We start from the raw sequence: 25,280 nt of genomic DNA, 5'->3' as shown, positions 1-25,280 counted from the left end.
ATGCATAATTATAAAAAAAAAATACATATAATACAGAAATACTGACGTCTAAAATACATATATGTATTATTAGTATTATTTATACTGAAATCAATGCAGCAGCTCATTTAGACGGTGATATTTGTTTACTACCACAACCCGTCTCCTGTGGTGGCACTGACAGTACGTCCCTTAGTGGTTTTGACAAAAACACAACATGTTGTCACAGCAAACAAAGCTGGCATGCACTATTGACATCTCAATGTACTTTAAAAAAACAAAACAGCCTCCATTTTGTCTTTGAGGAGAGGTGTCAGAGATATAACAAAAGCAGTGTGGAGAGGAGTCGCACCGTCACATCTGCTGTTTACTGTATGGAAATGACAAGACTGACAGGAAGTCTTCCTGTGTGCTTTGACTGTGAGTGTTGAGGCTAAAAATCGGAGAGAGACAATTCCTCTGAAGTTTTGTTGAAACAGCCTCTACAAAGCAGCTCACCTTCAAACAGTGTTGGAGCTGATGTGTTGTTTGAAGCAGTCAGTTGTGGTAACTTGTAGCCAAGTAATGTGCTATTTGTGTCATGTCTGGTATTAGAGTAGGTACATATTTAAGTTATAGTATTCTCTAGTTAGCACAATTCTGCAGTTTAAAGTGCTTCACAGATAACTGGTCAGCTGAAAATAAGACAGAACAATAAAAAATCAGAAAATGTAAAAATAGATTTAAAAGCTTTGATAACAGAAATGGTAGTAAAACAGCGTGAAATAAAAACTAGATTAATAAATTAAAAATACAATAGAATAAAATTTGACAGCTTGAATACAAGAAAGTTATTGATAAAATAAAAATAAAATAGAATCAAATTTTACAGCAGAAATACAATAAAGTGATTAATAACATAAAAATCAAATCAAATCAAATTTTCCATCTTCAATACAATTAAAATAAGTGATTAATAAAATAACAATAAGGTAGAATAACATTTTACAGCTTAAAAACAATAAAGTAAGCGAATAATAAATTAGAATAAAATCTTACATCTTAAATATAGTAAAGTATGTGATTAATTAAATTAAAAAATAGAATAACATTTTACAGCTTGAATACAATAAATGATGTGATTAATACAATAACAATAAAATAGTATAACATTTAACAGCTTAAATACAATAAAGTAAGTGAATAATATAATAACAATAAAATAGAATAAAATGTTCCAGCTTAAATACAATAAAGTATGTGATTAATAAAATAACAATAAAATAGAATAAAATGTTACAGATTAACAAGATCAAAAGCTTGGCTGAATAAGTAGGTTTTAAGTTTACGTTTAAAGATTTCAAAAATTCCAGCAGCTCTCAGATCCTCAGACTGTTTCAGTGGCTCGGAGGATAGTCGCTAAAAGTTGCCTCACCAAAGGTATTAATCCTGCACTTTGGAACAACTAACAGACTCTGTACAAGACCATGAAGTGCTTTAAAAACAAGTAAAACAACTGAACGAAAACTGACAGGCAACCAATGTAGGGACTTGCAAACAAGGGTAATGTAAATGAAAAGTGAATTCTCAATGGAACATAGATAATAAGATGCTAGGCAGCACAAGCTCTGTAGTAATTTTTCCAAATAAGTCATCACCAATAACTTTTAAAAGTACCAATATCAGTCACTTCAAGAGGCTAGACATGACTTAAAAAAGACAGAGTAGACACAGGAAGAATCCCCAAGGCAACCCTGACAGACAAGAGTGACGACTAGAGCAGATCTCTCCAGACAGAGACGAGGCGTTTAGTGGCCTTGTGACTGTAATTCCTCACTTTTGTTGCTCCCTGAAGCACCAGGCAGACTGCTGTGGGTGGTCTTCCCACTGTAAACTCATCTTTTGCCTCCAGCTTCTAGCTCGCTGGCCCGGCAGGTGCTTTTTGTTCACAGTCAGACACACAACATGTCTTTTTTACTATGCTGCCTTATTTTACAAGCTGTTAAACAACCTGTTAACTTGATCCCCTATGCGCTCCCGTCAGGACGGCGGAAGCTGCCGTTAAACAGGTAGGAAGTTTTAACGATGATCACTCTTGTGCTGTCACTTCATGGTGTGGGAGTCTATTTTCATGATCAATTACCACCGGTTGACTTGTGACATACTTCATGTGCCTGTCCCATCTGTGGTTTGTGCTTTTTGTGTGGTTTCAACTGTGACATAAATCTCTGATTATATGAACATGAATTACTTCAATTAGCAGGTATAAGTCGTATATAGGACTGTGTCTTGGTGCTGTTGTGTTTAGGCATACTGAGATACCTTACCATGAAAAGAAATGAACCGTAATTAGTTATTTTATTGGTGCAGTTTCATTAAAGGGGGGGATATCATGAAAAACTCACTTTTTCAATGCATGTGCACATACATTTGGGTATCTGGAGTGTCTACCAACTGTGGGTGTAAGAAAATATCAATATATACAAGTCTGGATATTATGTTTTGCGATACTCTATTGATTCTTTTAATTTTTTAATTAACTTCTTAAAGGAGGCTAAATTACACTCCAAAGTTACGCTAAATTTTGGTGGCCATTTTCAAAGGGGTCCCTTGACCTCTGACCTCAAGATATGTGAATGTAAATGGGTTCTATGGGTACCCACGAGTCTCCCCTTTACAGACATGCCCACTTTATGATAATCACATGCAGTGCACCTCACACCCTGCTTATTCATACTTTAGGCATTTAGCTGACAGTGCAGTGTAAAGGGATGAGATTAAATTCCTTGGTCACCATGTAGAAAAGATTTGAAGAAATAAGAACAGCAAGGAATCAGTTTATTTTGACACACAAGTGTAGTAAAGCAGGTAGAGGGAAGAGGTGGACGTGGGATGTTTCCTAAAGAGATGGTTTGACTTTCCTCAGTGCTCTCTGACATCTCACAGCTCCTCTTGCTGTTGTATAAAAGGTGACATGGTGCATGCACGCGTTTGACCCACTGACTCACCCCGTGTTTTTCTCTCTAGGACTTTGCTTTGCTGCCTGAGAAAGACAAGACGCTCCTCATCGAAGGAGGAGTGACCCTCAGCGGCGGTCAAAGGGCTCGCCTCGGCCTGTCCAGGTACTTCCTGTCGCACCTGATTATCTGTCAGCACGCCTCATTCACCCCCTGTATCCGTCAGCTACTGTAGAGCTGCTTGATTATAGCAAAAAAAATCATAATCACGATTATTTTTGCTCAATATTGAGATCACGATTATTTAACACGATAACTCATTGACCTTGGAAAGATCATGTATTTATTCAACTTTTTATGTCTTTTTAGCAGTGGATTTTCTGTAAATTTAAACAAACTGAACTGAAAAAATATATATAAATATGATAAATAAATAGTATATATATATAATTATTGTAATAATTATATATATATATAATTATTGTTCTAATAATAATTAATACAAATTAATTAGAACAAAATAAATAAGATAAACTATGTTGTAATGTTAGTGCTCTTCCATAAACTACTGAAATCTACTAAACATAAATAGTCAATATATAATAATAATATAAAAAATTAATTTGATCAAAATAAGTTGGATCAATGTGTCGTCGTGCAAATCCTGCAGAGAAATTCAACATTTCGGTAAACTATATTCAACATATTCCAGTCAGTAACTCAGCAAAAAACAGGCGGGGTGCACTGGATTTATAAAGCAAGACAAAACGAGAGCATCATTGCAAAACGGAATACGGCACAATAATCATCTTCTCGATTATCTTGTTTTCATAATCGCTGGAAGCCAAAATCGTAATTAAAAATAAAATTTGATTAATCACCCAGCCCTGCTGATTAGTTATAATAACAGTCTTTGTTTTGCCCAACTTTTTATGTGTTGTTGTTTTACAATGGACAAAAAAAAAACATGATTTAGGATTTGAGTCATACTTGTAATGGATGAAGAGCTCTGAAGAGATAAAAATAGCAAGTACTGAATTGGTTTGTGGCTTTTTAAAAGATATCATACATTTGTTTACCAGAATCTGTGGTATGTTATGGTTCAGTGAGGAATGGGAATTAAATTCCCTTTTGAGGGGGAGGGTCAAAATATCAGTGGCTCCACAGTAAATGGATCAAAGACACCAAACATCTTGTTTTTCCCCTTTTAAAAACCAACACACGTCTCACCTCTGCAACCTTCAAGCTAGAGGACTGCATACAAACTGTAGTCAATGTCAGGGCCATAAACTAATCACCGTTATCAATATCATCATTACTACTGTAGCACTTCCAGAGTAAGAGGATCCATTCCTTGTAAGTCAATAAAAACATCTACTACATGATATTTACAAGTATCTAAGATTTGATGTCTTTGCCAATGCTTCACCTTACAGTATTTGTTCCCATAATCATAACCTGCCAAAGCTGATAACCATCATCAGTCATTCTTATCTGTCTGCCTTCAGTAACTATTGTGTTTTATGGTCTCTTGTTTTAATGAGGAGTGCTTTCTACGGCCCTCAGGAGAGCTTTATTACTCCATTAAATCTGTGTGTAGGTTACAGCAGTCAGACACTCATATTCCCATGCATTATTTATCGGTTTAGCGTCCTGGCATCAATTTAGCAGCCACTCATTGGTTTTTGGCTTCTGCCATCACTGTAAACATTCACAGGAATTGATTTATTCCCACGGGGAACCGACTTCCTCATTTACACTATTTTGACATCAAGTTTTCCTCTCTTTCTGTGTGTCTTGCTCTCTGTTTTCCCCTATATTCTCTGTTTCTCTAACCTTAAATGTATAGTTCAGGTGTTCTGAAGTGGGGTTGTATGAGGTACTTATCCATAGTCAGTGTATTACCGACAGTAAATGACGGTTGAAACGCCCCCAGTTTAGACCAGCATGGGAGCAAAGCAATGTACTGCCGTGGACGGAGGCAGCCGGAAAACACATTTTAGACACCTAAAAGTTTAAGTGTACTCTATATTTAGAATATTTGCTTTACCTTGCCATCAGGCAGCCGTTTCTGACGGGGAACTGAAGCTGTTGCTCTCTTCAGAGCCGCCAGACTCCATTGACAAAAACAGTAATTTTACCCCGCAAAACACAGGAGTTGCCGGTCTACCGCTGCTTTGATCGGTTAGTTTGTTTGTGTTATTGACTTTGGTGTTTTAAAGGGTTAGTTCGGATTCACCAAAGTCACACAATAACACAAACAAACTAACTGATCGAGGCAGCGGTAGTTTTCTGCAAGGTGAAATTACTGTTTTTGTCAATGGAGTCTGGTGGCTCTGAAGAGATTATACAGTAGATGATATAAGACCTAGATAGATATAATGCGATAATATAAAGCGGTGAAAATAATCTTAATATAGTGTACACTTTTAACTTTTCGGTGGCTAAAATGTTTTGCTGCTGCGCCCGTCTACAGCAGCACATTGCTTTGCTGCCGTGCAGGTACTCCTGTCTGTTTCCGACCGTCATCTACTGTAGGTAATACACTGACTATGGATAAAAACCTCATACAACCCCACCTCAAAGCATCCGAACGATCCCTTAAACATTTTTTCTCAGTACAGACTCACTTATGTGTGTGTTTTGTCCCTCAGGGCTGTGTATAAAGATGCCGACCTCTACCTGCTGGATGCACCTTTCACCCACCTGGACATCGTAACAGAGAAAGAGATCTTTGAGAAGTGTGTATCACCAACAGAGAGTCTTTCATGTGGAGGAGGTGGGGGTGGTTGAGCTGAAAGTTTTTAAGTTCAAGGTCAAGTTATCTCTTGTTGTCTCAGACACACACAGTCAGGCTCACTGTGGTGAGTCACAGCCGCTTATTCACACTGTAACATTCTCAGGAAATAGGAGTCGAGCAACAAGGGAATAATCCTTTGATGAAATATGGACTTTGGTAATCTTTCAGAGGGCAGTTTGTTAATTTCAAGTGCTGGTTATTCTTTGAATTGTTGGCACTTCATCCTGTCTTTTCCCTTCTTTGTTTGACAAGCTTGGTTTTAAAAAAAAAACGAAACCAAGAAATATGTAAAAGTAGACGCATGAATTGATCTCCGTTTTCTGTCTCTGCACAGATGCGTCTGTAAACTTATGGCTTCCAAGACGCGCATTGTGGTCACCAGCAAGTTGGAGCATCTCAAACGAGCCGACAAAATCCTTCTACTGCACAACGGAGACTGCTACTTCTACGGCACCTTCTCAGACCTGCAGGCCAAGCGCCCTGACTTCAGCTCCCTCCTCCTCGGCATGGAAGCTTATGACAACATCAACGCAGAGCGACGCAGCTCCATCCTCACAGAAACTTTACGCAGGGTCTCCATCGATGAAACCGCTGGCTTCCGAGGACCAGAGACAATACGCCAGTCATTCCGCCAGCAACCGCCTCCGATAATCGTCTCTGGACCCCAAGGCCATCCTGGAGGTGATGGCTACCCAGAAAAACGCAAACAGTCCCTCATCCTCAGCCCCCTGGCAGCTGCTCGCAAGTTCTCCTTCATCGCAAACTCCCAACAGACTGCGAATACTCCCCAGTCCACGACGATAGAGGACGGGGTTCGTGAACTTTCTGAGAGGAAATTCTCCGTAGTGCCCGAGGATGATCAGGTAGAGGAGGTGCTCCCCAGGGGGAACTTGTACCATCATGGGTTGCAGCACCTCAACGGGCAGCGCCGCCAGTCTGTCCTGGCGTTCATCACCAACTCTCAGGGCCAGGAGCGGCGAGAGCAGATGCAGTCGTCCTTCAGAAAAAAGCTGTCCATCGCTCCGCACTGCGACCTGGCGTCTGAGGTGGACATTTACGCCCGCCGTCTGTCCAAGGACAGCGTTTATGACATAAGTGAAGATGTGGATGAAGAAGACATGGAGGTACAGCTTTGTTAGATGCTTTTTCAAGGCATACTAGAGTACATGAGTTGACAGGTTTTATTAGGGCTGTCAAAGTTAACGCCAAAATCAACACTAAATGAAAGTTCCTCTTAGTAGCTTTAAAGTTTGTCTGGATATGGCAAGATATAAGAGCAACTCTGTTTCTTCACAGCAATGCTTCGCAGACGAACGTGAGAACATCTTTGAAACTACCTCATGGAGCTCATACCTACGCTACATCACCTCCAACAGGAGCTTAGTCTATGTCCTCATTTTCATCCTCTTAGTCTTCTTCATTGAGGTAAAAATCACCATCTTTAAGTTATTGTTTTTTTTTACTTTTGTAAATTTAACTAACAATAAATATGTTTCTCTTTCAACTAGGTTGGTGGTTCAGTCATTGGCATTTTCCTCATTACTGAGTAAGTGTCATGTTTCATGTTCACTGAGACTAGAATAGACATTAGTGCCTGTGTTGTTCCTGTCTGCACTGAAATCCTGCGCCCCACAGAAATACTAAATATTGTCATGGATTTTCTTTTTTGACAAAAAATATTCATTAGCTAAAGAAGTTTTTAACAAAGATATTGAGGATGTTTAATGAGAATATTTTTTTCTTTTGTAAGATACGCTTTTGTAGTAATTTTTAATTTGTTTTCTCCATGTTTAAATACATGAATTAGGGATGCACCGATATCAGATATCGGGCTGATTGCGACTCACATAGCTGGGCCGGATATCAATATGACAATGGGAACGATCTATTCAATTTAATTCTATATGTATTTACTACTATATATACATTATATTATTTAATTCCTGTTTACATTTTGACAAAGTTGTTGCTGCATTAAAAAGGTTTACACTTGAATTGTAATTCCTGTTAGTTTTGAAGATTGTTTTTTACCAAGTTGCTGGTGTACGATTTATTAGGATAATAATGAATAACAATTCAGTAAAATTATATCTCTGTATTTATTATTTACAATTTGTTTTACAAAGTTAGGAAAGCAATGTTAAAGTCCAGCCTGATGTTGCCTTGGACTAAAGTTTAGTCCGTGTTTCATTCTCAACCCCTTTGCTCTGTTCTACCAGTGAGATCTGGAGGGACGGCGCCAACCCTTCATCACCAAACTTCATCGCCGAGCAGCACCAGAACGCCTCGTCGCCCCCCACCCACCTGGCGGTCATCGTCACACCGACCAGCGCTTACTACATCATCTACATCTACGTGGCCACATCGGAGAGCGTGCTGGCCTTGGGGTTCTTCAGGGGTCTCCCGTTAGTGCACACGTTACTCACTGTGTCCAAAAGACTGCACGAACAGATGCTCAGCGCCGTGCTACGAGCCCCCATGGCGGTGCTCAACACTATGAAGACAGGTGACTTTCTCAGTTTACTTTCTTTATCTTTTTCAGGGATTTTCTGTGTGGTTTAAATAAAAACAATGTCATGACAGTCAACATGTATTCTCTTGTTTTGTCAAGAACCACATCTGTTTAGCCATGTCAAATACCATACTAATGTAGTCATTCACTTCAGTGAGTTTTTCCTGACCTTCTTTCTTGTTTGCCCTCTTCCAGGCCGCATCATGAACAGATTCACCAAGGACATGGCCACCATAGATGACATGCTGCCTCTGGTGCTGTTTGACCTCATTCAGGTATTTAACCAACACAATGGATGATGCAACATGTAACAATGTTTTCATGTATCAACGTTATATTTGTCACATTTTCAACATCTCTACATTATGCAGTGAAATGCATGTTTGCCTCCCCCAGTACTGTACTTGAAATATCAATAATAGAGCTGTCAAAGTTAACGCTATAATAACACGTTAACGTTTTAACGCCGCTTATTTCTTTAACACATTAACGCAACTTGCAAGGTTGTAGGGGGCTCAGTTTTAAAGCTAGAGTGAAGATGCTGGTATCAAATGAAACTTTAAGAACCTAAGGAATCAAGTGGTACCAACCATGTCATACCAGCTTGTTGCGAAGGAGGCTAAATAACGCTGCAAACTTGCATGTATCGTTGGTAGTACTATATTATTTCTGCTCATTCTTCTCTTTTTTCCCCCCTCTCCCACCAGCTCACATTGATTGTTACGGGTGCTATCTTCACCGTGTCCATCATGCGGCCTTACATCTTCATCGCTGCCATCCCGTTGGCCGTCGTCTTCGTTATCCTCAGAAAGTACTTCTTACGAACTGGACAGCAACTCAAGCTACTGGAGGCTGAAGGTGAGAGTGGGGCGGGACGTGTGTGTGTGTGTGAGACATTGTGCTATTATAGGAATAGTGCAATGACTCCTTTTGGTCAAAATGCAATGAAAAGGCTGCGTCTCATCACAGCATTGCGTGGAAAGTAGAGTATTAAGGTAAAGAGATTGAACTTCTCATACAAAAGAAATGTAAATCTAAAAATCTGCAATCACATGATTAATACATTTAATTAAATGTAGTAAATGCTTAATTTCAAATGTGGAACTCAAATGTGGAATGCATTTAGATGTATTTAAAGCTTAATATATATTTACAATATTCTTTAAAGTCCATTTAAGGTTAGTTCTACAGAATATATCCAAATGCTTTCTGACTGTGCTATGCATTAGAAATCTATTTGAAATGCATTGTGGATAAAACATAACAGTAAGCTTGCTGATGTGTATGAAGACATCCATATATGTGAAGTATCTTTGAGTAACAGGCTGAATTGCTGCCAGCCTCAGGGGTGTTGTTCTTTAGCGCTAGCTCAAAGAGAATATAATTTAAGTTTTACATTTTTATTTCTCTTTTACTTGACAACATAATGAAAGTGAAGAGTTAAGAAGGAGGGCAACGGGCAGAGATGAGATCTGCAAGAATGCAGTGATGAAATGGCAAATATTCAGGAAGAGTAAAAGTGAGAACATGACAGGAAAACCAATAGAGTGAACAGAGGAAGAGGAGGGGGGGGGGGTCAGACGCCAGAGTCATCATAACTGCCAGCAGGGCTGGTGGATGGCCCGAGTCCAAGGGGGCAAAGGTCCTGTTGAAGAACAAAAACATGACAGAGGAAGAGCTGAAGGAGAGGATGGATGGGCTGCCTCAGAGGGGCGGGAACCGTTAGAGGAAGTGAGGCAGGGCGAATAAAATGACCATTATCCTCCAATCAACAAAGAGACTGGTATCCCTGTGAAAAGATGGAAACTATTCCTAAAAGCTTTTACACATTAGACAGTTGTTCATGGGGTTTGTGGGGGTTTAACCTTTGGGTGTACTTTTGCAGGACAATCTCTTTAACTACTAGAACTTCTCCCCAAGTGAGAGTATCATAATAAATGGTGTGTTGCAGAGATGGTCAGTCTGCTGACAGTGTTTTGGTAATGATGAGAAAGGTGGCGTAGTAGAGTAGTGGTCAATTTGGCTTACAAACAGCACTCAGTAGTAGTCAATATTAAATACTACAATTTCCTCTTGTTTTTGTTGGTAGACACGATTTGTTTTTATTTTGTTAGTAGCCATTTATTTCTGGGCCAACATTTTCTTATTTTTGCTCTTCTCTTAAGTAAGAGAACATTTCACGAGTGGTTGTGGTACCCAGTGGTACTCAGTCCACAAATTTTGTCCAACGAGAGGAAAAAAAAAAAAAAAAACGCATGAATATCTTATAATCACATTTAGATTATTATATATGTTTTAAATTAATTATAATGATTGGATTATTAAAGAAATACCATTGGTCAATTTATCCATAAAATCCTTTGGATGGTATTTTGTTTGTTCAGCTTGTGAATGGCTCACATACTGCTCCTCGAATCTTTTTGATCTTCCTGTAACCCCAGTACTGACACTCTGGAATTTAACAGTACCTTAATTTCACTTCTGCTGAAGTTCTTCTTCTTACGCAAACTATCAAACGGTCAAACTAGGCAGCCGACCTTCAGCCTGGTGTGTAAAGGCCTTGAAGGGATAGTTTGGGTGTTTTGAAGTGGGTTTGTATGAGGTACTGATCCACAGTCAGTGTATTACCTACAGTAGATGACGGTCCACAGTTTGAAGAGACAGACAGGAGTTAACCGCATGGAAGCAAAGCAATGTACTGCTGTGGACGGGGGCAGCAGCAAAATGTATTTTAGACACCTAAAAGAAAGGCTCACCTAAAAAAATTGATGTCCATTTAAGTGTATGTATATTTAGAATACTTTTCGATGGAGAACTGAACTGAAAGTGAAATTTATATATATTATTTTTTTTAATCTGAGCCTGCTGACTTTAGAGAGAGCATAGATAAGTTTTACTTTCAGTTCAGTTCCCCGTCGTTAAGGAGAAGGAAAGGGCTGTCTGATGGCAAGATAAAGCGGTGAAAATATTCTAGATATAGCGTACACTTAAACTGATATTTATTTGTTTAGGTGGCTAAAATACATTTTGCTGCAGTACATTGCTTTGCTCCCATGCTGCTACTTCTGTCTGTTACTATGGATAAGTACCTCATACAACCCCTCTTCAAAACACCCGAACTATCCCTTTTAAGCAAGGAATCTGTGTGTGTGTGTTTGTTCTTTGCTTATCTCGAGAACCGTTCATCCGATCTACTTCACACTTGGCGTGTGTATTACTGAGGAACCAAGGACTTGCGTTGCTAAAGTTGGTGCAATTTGAAAATGTGACACCTTCAATATTAATAAACTTTGAGCAAGCAATAGCGCGCCGTGCAGCGGGGCTTCAGGGCTCTGCAGACTGAGAGTGATTCTGAGAAACAATTTCATAGATTAGAGCACTGCACATTTATCTAAAAGTTGAGAAGTCCTAGTGTGGCAGCCAGCAGGACGGTGCAGCTCTGTACAGCCAAAGGAGGATGAGAAAACAGGTCACCGGACTGCTGACGAACATGCCACATGTGTTTTTTGGACTTCTCTGCTCTGCTCTCACTTCTGTTACTGAATGTGCTTTTCGGTGATGACGGCGAGGTCTTTCCGGAGCTGCTGAGAGCACATCGGGGTCAGAGAGACGAGCCGAGCTGGGATTTCCTCCAACCCCATCCTGGTGTCGCTCTCTCTGGCGTCACAAGAAGCATGTCTGACAAAATACTGTGGACATTTTATGTGTATTAGTCACTCAAATGTTTATTAGAATGTTTTTGCTTTTTGGCAGCATTGCTTTATTTATATTACTCAAAGATAGCCCAGATGCATCCCCCAAAAGTCCAACTAAAATGGAATATTGAAAGCAGAGAGAGACAAGTGGCTTCAACTGTGCTGTACCACAGAGCCAAATCTGGTAAAGTTAGAAGTGAAAGAAGCTGCAGTTGAAGCTATATAGATCAACTGAACGAATATTTGTAAAGCAGCTTATAAAATATTAAACTGTATGTACTTGAACCATGTGTGTTCCTCCTCCTCTCCTGCAGCTCGTAGCCCCATCTTCTCCCACCTCATCATCTCGCTGAAGGGTTTATGGACAATTCGGGCGTTTGGGCGTCAGACCTACTTCGAGACGCTCTTCCACAAGGCGCTGAACACTCACACAGCCACCTGGTTCCACTACTTGTGCACGCTGCGCTGGTTCCTCTTCCGCTGCGACATGATCTTCGTCCTGTTCTTCACCGCCGCTGCCTTCATCGCCGTGGGAACCAACCGTGAGTGACGGGATGACTGTGGGTGGACAGATGATGGGGTGCATGCATAAAAAATATGCTCAACTCATAACATGGCAAACTGAAGCCCAACAGGCAACAACAGCTGTCAGTGTGCTGACTTGACTATGACTTGCCCCAAACTGCATGTGATTATCATAAAGTGTGCATGTCTGTAAAGGGGAGACTCGTGGGTACCCATAGAACCCATTTTCATTCAGATATCTTGAGGTCAGAGGTCAAGGGACCCCTTTGAAAATGACGATGCCAGTTTTTCCTCGCCAAAATTTAGTGCAAGTTTGGGGCGTTATTTAGCCTCCTTCTCGACAAGCTAGTATGACATGGTTGGTGTCAATGGCTCATTAGGTTGTATAGTTTCATATGATACCGGTGTCTTCACTTCACTAGCTTTAAAACTAAGCCCACTACAACTTTAAAAATCACAAGTTGCGTTAATGCATTAAAGAAATGAGTGGCATTAAAAAGTTAACTTTGACAGCTCTGCAAAAAACTAAAAGAAAAACGTCCCTGGGTATCCCCCAGTGGTGTCTAGCCATTTAATAGATTTTGGCCACTAAATCTGTCACCAAGCAAACACAAAGTGCTGCTAAAATACTTTCTACCAAAGAAATGGTTCAAAAGAAAACTAGTTTGGGAATTATTCCCAGTAACTGAGGTGCTGCTCTTGGTAAAACAATGCTTTTCAACACATTTTCATTAGCATTCATATTGAAGGAAATGCCGAAGTTTCAGAGTTGAATATCTCAAAAGCTGAGCTCATAAAAGTGAAACTATCTGCATGGCTACAAACCAGTGATAAGAAAATGTTTTTAGGGGAATCTGACCTTTTTAACACAAATACTATAAAAAATACGTTTGCATGGTTTTCATACAACAACAGTCGCTCCAAATAATCTGAAACTGAGAAAACAGCATTGTGGCAAACCTCAGTCAACAGGGCACTGTCATCTTGTTAGGGAAGCCTTTAAGGAAACCAGTGCAGCAGTTTGTACACATGAATCCCAGGAAGGAGGGAACATCTTGAAATTCCAGTAAGTTGGTTAACACCTTATTATTTCCACTGTGCCTATTGAGTGAAGAAGCCTCGGTCTTATCTGGGTGTTACAGTGTGGAGAGTCAGATATCAGGATCATAACAGACAGTTTGTCTGTTGATCAAAAGTGTCGGAATGCCACCGGATAAAATGTCATGTACAAAAGGAAGTGTGTTTGTCAAATTAAATGAATGGGAAACACAAGTGCACGCACACACGTATAAAAAACACGTGTTGCTGCGTCATTCCCTGTGTTTATGTTGAGAGCAGTTTAAAGGGTCATTTCACAGCTCATTATTTCCAATAGAGCACGAAGCAGAGCTGCAATACCTGACCGCTGCTCTGACATCAGAGAGCAGCTTTGATTGGACAATAGTGGTGATTGTGTGTGTGTGTCTGTGTGTGTGTGTGTGTGTTTTCTACAGAGGACAAACCCGGGGAGATTGGCATCATCGTGGCCCTGGCTATGCTCATCCTGGGGACTTTCCAGTGGGCTGTCATCACCAGCATCACTGTAGACGGACTGGTATGTGGTTCACAGTAAGACCTGACCTGCATTAAAATACCACACAACCAATGGCCAGTTAAGAGTGTGTCAAGCGTTACAAACACACACATCAGAGGAGGTTTTGCTGAATGTGTATGAGTTAGTTTTTTAACACCTGTGTCTGCAACCAGGTCCTGTTCCTGTGACACTGAATATGCTTTTACAGTTTGTTTGTGGAAGGATACACTTCCAATTATTGATGACATCTAGTTATTGTTTATATGGAGTTTGAATGCTCTTATTAGACAAAAGCATCTGCCATCTTTTTTCTTCTTGTTCTGTGTAACAGCAGTAGCCGCTGCCATATTCAGATCTGTATTGTAGAGGGTAGAAGGAAGAACAGGGTGAACTGCACTCACCTCAGCAGTCAGTGCTGTTTATAATGACTGTATGAGGCTCTTTTAACCATCCAGTGGTTATTTTCTCCTCATATTTCGGTCATTGGAGCTGCCAGAGCGTATCACCGTGCAGGACGTTTTGTTCAGTACACACACACACTTATAGGGGTGGTGGTGTGTTTGGGGGAGCTGGCAGAGTTCTTCACAGAGTGACTGATATTCTAGTGTGAGAAATGAACTCATTACTGTAAATAAATTTCAGTGATAGTAAGAGTACAGTAGCTACTAAAATATCCCTCTCAAGCACAAGAATGTTTAGTCTGATTTTGCTGAATCATTGCTTGAGTAAGAAAATCACATACCCCTTTGACTTTAACTTTGATGACAGGCTAAAGTATTAGTAAGTACAAGTTTTTCTCTCATTGTTAAGTACAATATTTCAGTCAAAACCAGATAAATATGAATGCGTTTTTTACACGACGCTGTTGAATACTCTATTCTGATTGATCAATCACGACATTCTACGGTCTGTTATTTCTTTATATCAGACCGTTGCTATGTATAACAGACCGTTGCTATGGGCGCAGTTCTGATGTCAGACTCTGGCGGACCGTTTTTGTGTTAAAGTATTGATTTCTTAGTAAGTAGCCATGTAATAAGAGGGATAATATACAGATAACGGGTCATTGTTGTTAAATGTGTTTTAACACATTGCCATATCGCCCTGTCAGGGTTTATTTCAAAACAATGACCGGCTCGCTGTACATTATCCCTTACTTACTTACTTCAAAACATGTACAGCAGGAAACAAACAAGGTACTGAATAGTAAAAAGCCTAGAAACTCACTGGAGAACAGTAGTAAACTGTATTTATCCTGGGTAACTCCCAGTGACCCACAGCTCCCCTCACCCTCTCTTCTCTCTCAGATGCGTTCAGTGGATCGTGTGTTCAAGTTCATCGACCTGCCATCAGAGGAGCCGCTGCCGGGCAAATCCGGCGGCAAAGGAAGCCCCGACCTCGTCATCGACAACCCGCACGCCCGGGACTGCTGGCCCAACCGCGGCCAGATGGACGTCAAGGGCCTCACTGTCAAATACACAGAGGCTGGACGCGCCGTCCTCAGCGACATCTCCTTCTCCGTGGATGGAGGGCAGAGCGTAAGTCCTGACTGATGGGTAGAGAGCATGTGTGACTGGATTTTAATGAAAGTCGGCAGAGTGATGCATGTTCGCTCTGCCTTATTGGATTTTAAAACATCAAAGCTCTGATTGGCCCGAGAGGGGCGCTGCAGTAATTAAAGGATCATAGGAAGGTTATAGGAAGGTGACATACCAGCCAGCAGGAAGGCTGTGTTACATGTGTGGTGACATGTTTACTGCTTGCTTTAATCAATATGTTTCTATTAACACTGGATCAATCAACTATGTGTATGTGAAAGGGGTCAACATCCCAGATAATGTCACCACCTCTGCAGCTCTCTTTAGCTCTACTGAGTGATTCAGAGACTTTTAGCTTATTGTTTTAGATTTCTGGCTGCAACTTTCCTGTTTTGTTACAGTCTAAAGGGTCGTCCACACCAAAAACAAAACATAAAGGGGTCCCTTGACCTCTGACCTCAAGATATGTGAATGAAAATGGGTTCTATGGGTACCCACGAGTCTCCCCTTTACAGACATGCCCACTTTATGATAATGACATGCAGTTTGGGGCAAGTCATAGTCAAGTCAGCACACTGACACACTGACAGCTGTTGTTGCCTGTTGGACTGCAGTTTGTCATGTTGTGATTTGAGCATATTTGTTATGCTAAATGCAGTACCTGTGAGGGTTTTCCAATAATAAATATATACATATATTTGCATAAAGCAAGCATATTTGCACACTCCCATGTTGATAAGAGTATTAAATATTTGACAAATCTCCCTTTAAGGTACATTTTGAACAGATAAAAAATGTGTGATTAATTCGCGATTAATCGCGATTAAATATTTTAATCGATTGACAGCCTTAATTAACATATATATCGTCATATAAATACAAAAATTGTTCTTAGTCAGGGTGACTGCTCCTCCCCAGGTCACTTCCCTCATGTCACCGTCACACCAGCTGCTTTTTCCAACACATACCCTAATTACTAAAGTGTAAACAAGAACACGTGAGCAGACCCACATCCAACAAACAGGGACAGAATTTAATCTCTTATCACTTCATAAGAGGTTAAAGTAGGCTGATCAAGTTTCATAAGCCTCTACAAACACTTGAGAATTGAGATGTTGATGAAACTCTGAAAACAGAGACTCAAATATCAGCACAAAATCCAAAAGCCTACCAGGAATGTTTGATAACAAGTTGCCATATCAACTCATAAGGTGATAACGTCAGTGTTGTGTTTCACCCAAGTGGACAAAATAAATCAGTTAAAGCCATTTTTAAGTTACAAATTAGAAGAATTTGGGCAGGGAAGCAAGTTTTTTGTTCATATTTATCAATATTCAAATTAACGAAATGTCCCTTTCCGGGGCAAAAATACAGACAAATAAGCAAGACCCTGAGGGAGCTGTGCAGTACTGTGCAGTATGAGTAAATACAGCAACAATAGTATTGGTGACAAATGCTTTTTTGGGGGGATAGAAAACACTTTTTCCTTTTTTTTCATACATAGGCTAGACTCACCGCAGTAAATGTCTCCCTACTATCTGGATTTCAAATGTCTTTGCTGTTTAATTAGGGCAGAGGAGGAAGGCGGTACTGTAGTGGCCAAATAGCTTTCAGTGGAAAATAGAGAAAACATATAATATTTGACCGCGCTCTCTCTCTCTCGCTCTGCTCCTGGCAGTAATTAAAGTCAGTATGAGCTCCTCATAATGAATCCTGGAGGACAGTCGAGCTCAGTGAGTGTCAGCACTTTAGCCTCGTCCCATTAGCTCCTCTATGGCCTCCTATAAATGGGCTAATTGTTGCTGCAAGGCTGCAGAAGAAAGGACGGAGAGCTTTTAGACTCCTAAACATCTCGAGGCAGGAGGAGTCCATTTCACAATGTCATGAGGATACTCCACTTGTATCCATAGGTACTGCACAGTATGTGTTCATGCAGTATACTTATAGAACTAACTGAAATGGTGTTAATTAAGCTTTTTAATCAACTGAAAAGCTAGTAGTGAGTGAGTATATTTAGCAGATTCAAATGTTTCTGTTCTGGTTGTGTGTGTGTGTAGATGGGTCTGCTGGGTCGAACCGGTTCAGGGAAGAGCACCCTGCTCTCCGCTCTGCTGCGTCTGGCCTCCACTGACGGAGAAATCTCCATCGACGGCGTCTCCTGGAGCTCCGTCTCGCTGCACACGTGGAGGAAGGCCTTTGGGGTGTTGCCGCAGGTACGTCTATGATATACATGGTTTACAAGAGGTCGCTGGTTCAAATTCACATACTGTTGACGCTCATATCAGTAGTTTGGCAATAAGGAAGTGCAGAAAGGTGATTTAAAAGTTAAATCAATTGTTCAGAATTCACCTTTTAGAGAGTTACATCTGAAACAATCAAGAGCTTTTCAAACATTGAAAGCTTTTCTTTATCTTGCACGGCAGCTGGATTTTCTCAATGTCACGAGATCACATATCGCACGAAAATCCTTGTCGTCAGGCTTCAAGTAATGCGTTTGTGTTTCGAACCACAGTGGTTCAGACCAATCGGCGTCCTGTGAGGAGCTACTGGCAGCTACGGGCGTGGTTTAGGTGTGTGAGACTACACGGAGAGAGGCGACTGTTCGTTCTAAACAACAATGGATGGATTGTTGTTATGAGGGCAGCACTTCTCATTCCAAGACAACCTTTCTAATCCAGTTCCTTGACTATGATTTAAATGTTTTGAACAGAGAGTTTTTATTCTGACCGGCTCTTTCCGGATGAACCTGGACCCACACGGACGTTACAGCGATGAGGAGCTGTGGAGGGTCGCCGAGGAGGTGAGGCTCCGATTCCTCTTTTCATCTGCTGTGTTTATAATTCTGGCCATTATTGGTAAACCAGTCTAGTCTACTACACAGTTTAATTAATCAATTAGAGGTCATTTGGAGGTACTTTAGATTTTCTTTTTCTTAGTTGTAAGATTTTCCAGCCTGTTGTTCTTGTTGTTGTGATTGTTCTTCTCACACCACTAGAATAGAGGTCAAAAAGGAAATGTCAAAACACAAACGCCCTCCGTGATGGACAGTGGAGTGAATTCTAGAGTATGATGTGTTTTGTGTGTCGTCAGGTGGGTTTGAAGTCGGTGATCGAGCAGTTTCCAGACAAGCTGGACTTCCGGCTGGAGGACGGAGGCAACGTGTTGAGCAACGGACACAAACAGCTGATGTGTCTCGCCCGCTCCATCCTCAGCAAGGCCCGCATCCTGCTGCTGGACGAACCCTCTTCCTACCTCGACCCCATGTCAGTATCAACGCCAAGACACTAATCTGTGTGTGTGTGGGTGTGCGGGTGTGTGGGTGTGTGCGTGTGTGGGTGGGTGTGTATGTGCAACATAGTGTCTATAGTGTAAGATTGTGCACCTTTTTAGTGTGATGCAGTTTCCAAACTTTATTTTGAGTTCAGAGTTTATTTTAATAATTTGAAACTGAGCATCAGGAAAAAAACCCACATAAAAGCATACTTACTTACTTTTACTTTACCATTTAATGCTACTTTATTGTTCTACTTTACTACATTTCAGTACACAGTGTAGTAATACTCTGTTACTAGTGAAAGCCCTGCATTTAAAATCTTTCTAAAAGAATTAATGTGTATAAGTAAGTAACGGATATACCGGTTCAGAATCTGGCATGTGAATTTATTTTATTCATTTATGTATTTTTATTTCTTTACAATCTGCAACCAACAAATCCTACTCATTGTGCCTTTAAGTGTGTTTTCTTTTTTTTACTCATGCTTTTTATTGTTTCCGTAAGAAAAATGACTACGACAACCTAAACCATGACAAATTATATATATGTTAACATATAGTAATTAGATAGTAATTGTAAATTGAAAAGCAAAGTATTCAAAAACGAGGGAAGAGAAAAAATGGTAATAATAATAATAAATTAAATAGAGAAATGAAAATTATAAAATAAAATAAAAATTATAACAAACATTAGTTTTAAATTAAAATAATAATAATAATAATAATAAAGAAATACAAATAAATACATGAATAAAATAAATTCACACTCCAAATTCCCAACACCTACAGTACTTACATCCCTGTGGTTCTGTCCCCACGTTAATTCTTTTGGTAAGATTTTGAATGCAGGACTTTTACTAGTAACAGAGTATTACAACATTCTGCTACTGCTACCTATATTTAATTAAAGGATCTGAGTGCTTCTTCCACCACTGCATACTGGATTCAAAATTCAAAATGCATCTCTATGTCACTATCAGATAGATTTAGCATGTATTAATAAGAGCAATCTGCCTGCATTACTGCTGTCTCTTTGATATTTGTCTTTTTTTTTTTGCTTTTATGGGCACTTGAGAAGCTTTGATAAACATGTTTTTGCAAGAAAGGTGCCTCCTACTGTGCACTTAAACACAGCTGATACCTGAAAGTGATCAAGGGTTGTGTGTTTGTAGCAGCTCAAGTCACCCAAATCCAACATGTGTGGTGCTCCTGTACTGCATATGGTGACAATCTAGAGTGCTTAGACTAATTCTGACCTACTGTATGAGAGTGTGTGTGTGTGTGTGTGTGTGTGGCCATATGTGCAGAGGGGAGTTCATAATGGTAAATGAAGCCTATAATGAGCAATCTAGTTTAACCTGAGGCCAACGCTGCCTGCTCTTTCATGTTGGCCTCAATGGGAGCATAACGCTAAGCTGCTGCTGCTGCTGATGATGATGATGATGATGATGATGATGATGAATGATGGTGTGTGTGTTTGTGTTTGTGTGTGAGCAGAACGTTACAGGTCCTGAGGAAGACGCTGAAGCACGTGTTCTCTGGCTGTACTGTCATCCTATCAGAACACAGAGTGGAGCCGCTGCTGGAGTGTCAATCATTCCTGGTAGGTTTTTGGATTTTCTGCTGATATTTGAGTCTGTTTTCAGAGTTTCACCTGCCAAAGCTTGTCCTGTCTCTACTGTCAACTCTGTAAGGAAAAAAATAAATACCATACCTTAAAAAAAAAGTATGTTTTGCTTCATATTGCCTGAACTGAACCCGACACTAAACTCCCAGTTTGTCATCCAACAGACAGTTTCATTATACTGTTGACACAATTTAGGACAACACATCCTGCACCACATACACTCGCTGTGGTTGTAGAGTGTACCTAATGAAGCTTTGACAGATTAAGTAAATATTTAATGTATTTTTTAGGACATGATGTAACTTTTTCCACATATTCTAAAGCAATCAATCCCACTGTTGAACTAAAATTTGTTTCCTGCAACATTTCCACCTCCCAATGAGCTTTTATTTTTAGATCTTAGGAACATCATATTTAGCAATAAAACACATTTATAAACCCACTTAACCGACGTTTCCTCCCTCCCGTCTATGCAGATGATCGAGGGCAGCTCCATTAAAAGCTACGACTCCATCCAGAAGCTGCTGAACGAGACGAGCCACCTGAAACAGGCCATGAGCCAGGCCGACCGGCTCCGCCTCTTCCCGACGCTCCACCGCCTCAACTCCAGCAAGAGGGCGCCGCCGCAGGCCGCCAAGATCTCGTCCCTGCCGGAGGAAGCTGAGGACGAAGTCCATGACACTCGCCTCTAACCAACAAGGCAACAAACACACACACACACGCCTAACTGTAACAGACAAAAACAAGGGGTTTGATCCAGTGTTTTGATACTGATCATTTTGAGGATAAGTGGCCAATAATTAGCAGTGAAACAGCATCTCACTCACTATGGGACACTAAAAATTAAATATAAAAAATACTTTTCAATTACTATTCAATAGTAGAAGACCTCAATTTACACTGAATCATAATTGGCTAAAATCAAAAATGAAATGCTTGAAGAAAATAAAAATTCCAAGTTTTCCATCATATCATTTTCCAGCACAATGTGGAGGCGGAGATTACAGAAACAGAAACTTCATATTAGAAGTGTGCAAAACTTAAGAGCAACACCACATATTGACCAACACAGTACAACATGTCTGCAAGTTTAGAAAAGATATTATGTAGGTGGATTGGAATTAAAAGATGCAAGATGCTGTTAATCTGTTACTAAATTAGAAAAAGAATAATAATCCAGAGTGTGTATGTGCTGCAGGGAGAGATCTGACTAGGAGGATCTGACTTCCAGGAGCAGAGCTAGAAGTAATGTGCTCATAATAACATGTCCCAAATGCTATGGGTGAGTCTGAGTAACTGGACACTTATTTGTTGGACCATCTCAAGTGCCTTTGCAGATTTCAGTCAGTCAGGTTTTTTTTGGGGGGGTCTGATCAAGCTGTGTGAGGGTTCCTTCGGTTCAGATAATCCTCAGTTTTTTTCTCTGACACCAACATATTTTTTGCTTTGAAAAAGCATAAATTGCATTATAGTTTTTTCGATAATTGTTTTAAAAAAAAAAACTTTCATTGGTTTGAATTAAGGGACTTTTACTTGCTAAGAAAAAAGTTTTGTTCTGAACAGCCAGCTGCTTTTCACTGGAGCCTTCAATCTCTTTATTTTGTTTTAACTCGGACTGAACACAAAATAGCAGCCGCTGTAGAAGTCTGACTTATTCTACGGTATCCTGCACAATCGGATTTATCTCCTGTTCAATTATGAAGTTTGACTTCTTATTTGCATTTTGATGTATTGCATTAGAAAAGCCGTATAAGAAACGGCGATATAAAACTTTCTCATTTGCGGAAAAAGTTTTTACGCCTTTGTCGAAAAGGAGTTGATGCGCTAAACGGATTATGGAAATGCCTTTGTTGAATAAATTCTGACGTAGCGAACATTTAACTCACATGACTGTTGAGCTGTTTCCACTGTTGCCGTCTTCCAAGTTATATATTTATATCGTCTTCATCTCCAGACGGCATGAAACATGGTTTTCAGAAAGGCTGCCCAGTTGGAATAAATCTGAAAACGCTTTTCTCACATTTGTGTCTGTGGACGAGGAAAACAAAGCTTCTCCAAAACGTTAAGGTTAACAAAAGAACTTTTTCGATTTTAAAATCTGTAAATCCGACAGGATGAAAAGAGATCAGAGCTTTGTGGAACAGTGAATTAAGGCAAACTAGAGAAAGAGTAAGACTTCTACAGTGGCTTCATGTGTGTTGCGTTGAAGTATCTTCTGAATATTTGCTTTTGTATCTTCGGTTAGTCGGTCCAACCCTGCACAGTAACATCACTGCCGTCAACACACGCATCAACAGGAACAGTGAAACAGTGATGCCATTGGCTGACGCTAACGAGTGATGACTCAGAAACTCTTATTTTTCTATCTGTATGCACTTTAGAGACACCCTGAGGTACTCATCAGCTTTCACAGCAAGGAAACAGTCAAATGATTAAATGCTGTGCAACAGTGTTTTTTCTTTCAACAAATTACGCTTTTTACTTTAATTTTTCAGCCTCTGTTATTATTATAGAGAGATGGCTTTAATTCATCAAAAAACTACATTTTCTATTTGAAATAAAGTATATTTTTTCAGAGCTGTTGCTGTACAAACGCAAAACAAACTTTAAGCATTTCTTTATCATTTTCCAAGTTATATCTGTACTTCCCTTGGAAACTGGAAACTATTTTGACTCTTCTAACATCACTTTATTTTCTTTGGTTGAGGGAAGAGTGTGTTGCTCCTTTCATACTGTATAATAGTTTTGTAAAGCAGCGATGATGAAAATTAAGGTACCATGGAGAAATGCCTTGATATGTAAACTGTGACGACAGATTTTTTTTACAGAGTAAATTAAGAACAAAGCTGTTTCTTACTCATAGGAAAGGGACACAGATGTCCAAAAAATGTATAAATGTATTTGTTCAATCAACTATATTTCCAGTAAAACTAAAGATTTGAGAATGTCATTGTGGTTGTGTCATTTGTGTTCAAAGCCGGTTACCGTCGGTTATGTTAAAGGAAATTCTGGTTAATTATTTGGGTCTTGTTCGTGAGGTGTTTGTGGCTTAAATTAATAATTATACTGTAAAGGGTGCAATTTCTACTACAACAAAGTCACAACACAGATTTTGTACTGAATAGGGAGGTGTATGGAGGACGCAACCTGCCAAAATCAAAATGCAGCAAAAATAATTTAAAAAATAAAAGTAGCCATTAATTAATTGATAAAATGTGACATAAATTGATATTTCTGTTTTAATTTTATTTTTATTTTTTCTTTATCTTTGTATTAATTCCTTTATTTATTTATTTATTTACTCCTCTGTTTAACTTTTATTTTTATACATTTTTTTAATTAATACATTTTTTAATTAATTAATTTTTTTGCATTCATTTTATAATTTATTTTATATTTATTTTTAAATGTGTGTATTTATTTATTTATTTATTTTTGCATGACTTTTTCTTTGCATTTCACCTCTTATTTGGGTGAGGACAGAGGCGGAGGGACCGTTAGACCCAGCGCTGCCACCAGCCCACTGTTGGGCTCATTTACTGTAACCCCTGTAGCATTAATTGGCGTAATTAGCAAGCTAGTTATCCAGATAGCTAGCTAGCTAATTCCGCCATGTTTTAAGACGGGGAGCTGGTATTTGGTTTGAGGGCCTGAACGTCGGTCGCTGCTCTGGACGGCTGCGGGGCTGGACTGACGGACGACAGTCTGCACAAAGAAACAGAGTTTGGTGAGTTGGAGCCATGTTTCCTCCTTAGTCAAGAAGAAATATTCATGTAATTTATAAAACTCACTGTTGAAGCTTCCAAACAAACTCACATCTCTTCTCTTGTTTAAAGGTGCAGTGTGTAGGATCTGGCCGAGGTGAAAACAATGTCCCTCTGTGGAGCCAGTATTTGGTTTGTCCGTTCTGGGCTACTGTAGAAACATGGCGGCCGACTACGTTAAGAGGACCCGCTCCGTATGAAGATGTAAACAGCTATGCTTTCCTACGCTGTGACAAGAGTGTGTGGATGAAGCGTTAAGTTGTTAAATTATACTCATTTACTTTGGCTTCCTATGCTTCGTAACTTTACAACTCCACCTCACCTCAGTGAGTCTGCGACTTGCCAGAAATTGGTTTAGTTTATAGGAAGAAGTTAGCCCGCTATAACGGTCACAATGGCAACGGTACACATAAAAATGCCACCGCTCTGACCATCCTGCTATGTTGATTTGAATGGGAATGTCCGTTCTTCTCCTATTCTATTTCTATGTACAAGGCACTTGGGGAGTGCACATAAACGCCACGTACTTTGGATTTTCCCGGCAAAACTGTCCGGAGTCCTTTACATAGAAATCAGTTCACAGGCAACTGAGAAAGGGAAGGTCCGGGAAGACCTCATTTTTTTTAAGGTACGTTATAATCCGTTAACACATTGTCAATACAAAGTGATTAATGCATGTACATTGTTATATAACTCACGTCACCACTGTTGCCTGCCGTTCTTTCCACCTATAGTAACAGTAAAACTCATAACCGAATGCAAAAAATCCATATCCCTTCTCTGCAAGTTCATGAAAAGCATTCTGGGAAATGTTTAAACTTAATTCAACACTAGTAAGTCAGGTTGAGGAAAACTGGGAGCACAATAAATTTAAAAAATGATCATCAGATTGATTATGTATTCGATTATAAGCACATCAAGGGAGATTTTTTACTTTCACTAGTATTGGGTACTAAAGAAAAAACACTACAAAATCATCTTTTGGGACTTCTGGTTCTCTGTAAGGTTCTAAAAAAAATCCAGAATTAAAAGAAGAGGAAAAAGTCCGATGGGGATTT

The 25,280-nt window shown here is 39.7% G+C and overlaps 1 protein-coding gene across 1 annotated transcript in view; it reads left to right on the top strand.

Annotated features, from left to right (window-relative positions):
* Positions 1-23,406, top strand: part of cftr (CF transmembrane conductance regulator) — a 45,639-nt gene extending 22,233 nt beyond the window's left edge. Inside the window, exons 12-27 of the mRNA XM_074633637.1 lie at positions 2,986-3,080; positions 5,570-5,656; positions 6,050-6,839; positions 7,012-7,140; positions 7,224-7,261; positions 7,935-8,221; positions 8,423-8,502; positions 8,935-9,085; positions 12,237-12,464; positions 13,941-14,041; positions 15,328-15,558; positions 17,616-17,771; positions 18,269-18,358; positions 18,649-18,821; positions 20,329-20,434; positions 20,935-23,406. Of these exons, the coding sequence (XP_074489738.1) occupies positions 2,986-3,080; positions 5,570-5,656; positions 6,050-6,839; positions 7,012-7,140; positions 7,224-7,261; positions 7,935-8,221; positions 8,423-8,502; positions 8,935-9,085; positions 12,237-12,464; positions 13,941-14,041; positions 15,328-15,558; positions 17,616-17,771; positions 18,269-18,358; positions 18,649-18,821; positions 20,329-20,434; positions 20,935-21,150 (2,958 nt within the window). The 3' untranslated portion in view covers positions 21,151-23,406. The remainder of the gene's footprint in view (positions 1-2,985; positions 3,081-5,569; positions 5,657-6,049; positions 6,840-7,011; positions 7,141-7,223; positions 7,262-7,934; positions 8,222-8,422; positions 8,503-8,934; positions 9,086-12,236; positions 12,465-13,940; positions 14,042-15,327; positions 15,559-17,615; positions 17,772-18,268; positions 18,359-18,648; positions 18,822-20,328; positions 20,435-20,934) is intronic.
* Positions 23,407-25,280: the final 1,874 nt, after the last annotated feature.

Source organism: Sebastes fasciatus, chromosome 4 (genome assembly GCF_043250625.1).
Source record: "Sebastes fasciatus isolate fSebFas1 chromosome 4, fSebFas1.pri, whole genome shotgun sequence".
Taxonomy (NCBI): domain Eukaryota; kingdom Metazoa; phylum Chordata; class Actinopteri; order Perciformes; family Sebastidae; genus Sebastes; species Sebastes fasciatus.
This window is presented reverse-complemented; position numbering and strand designations above follow the sequence as displayed.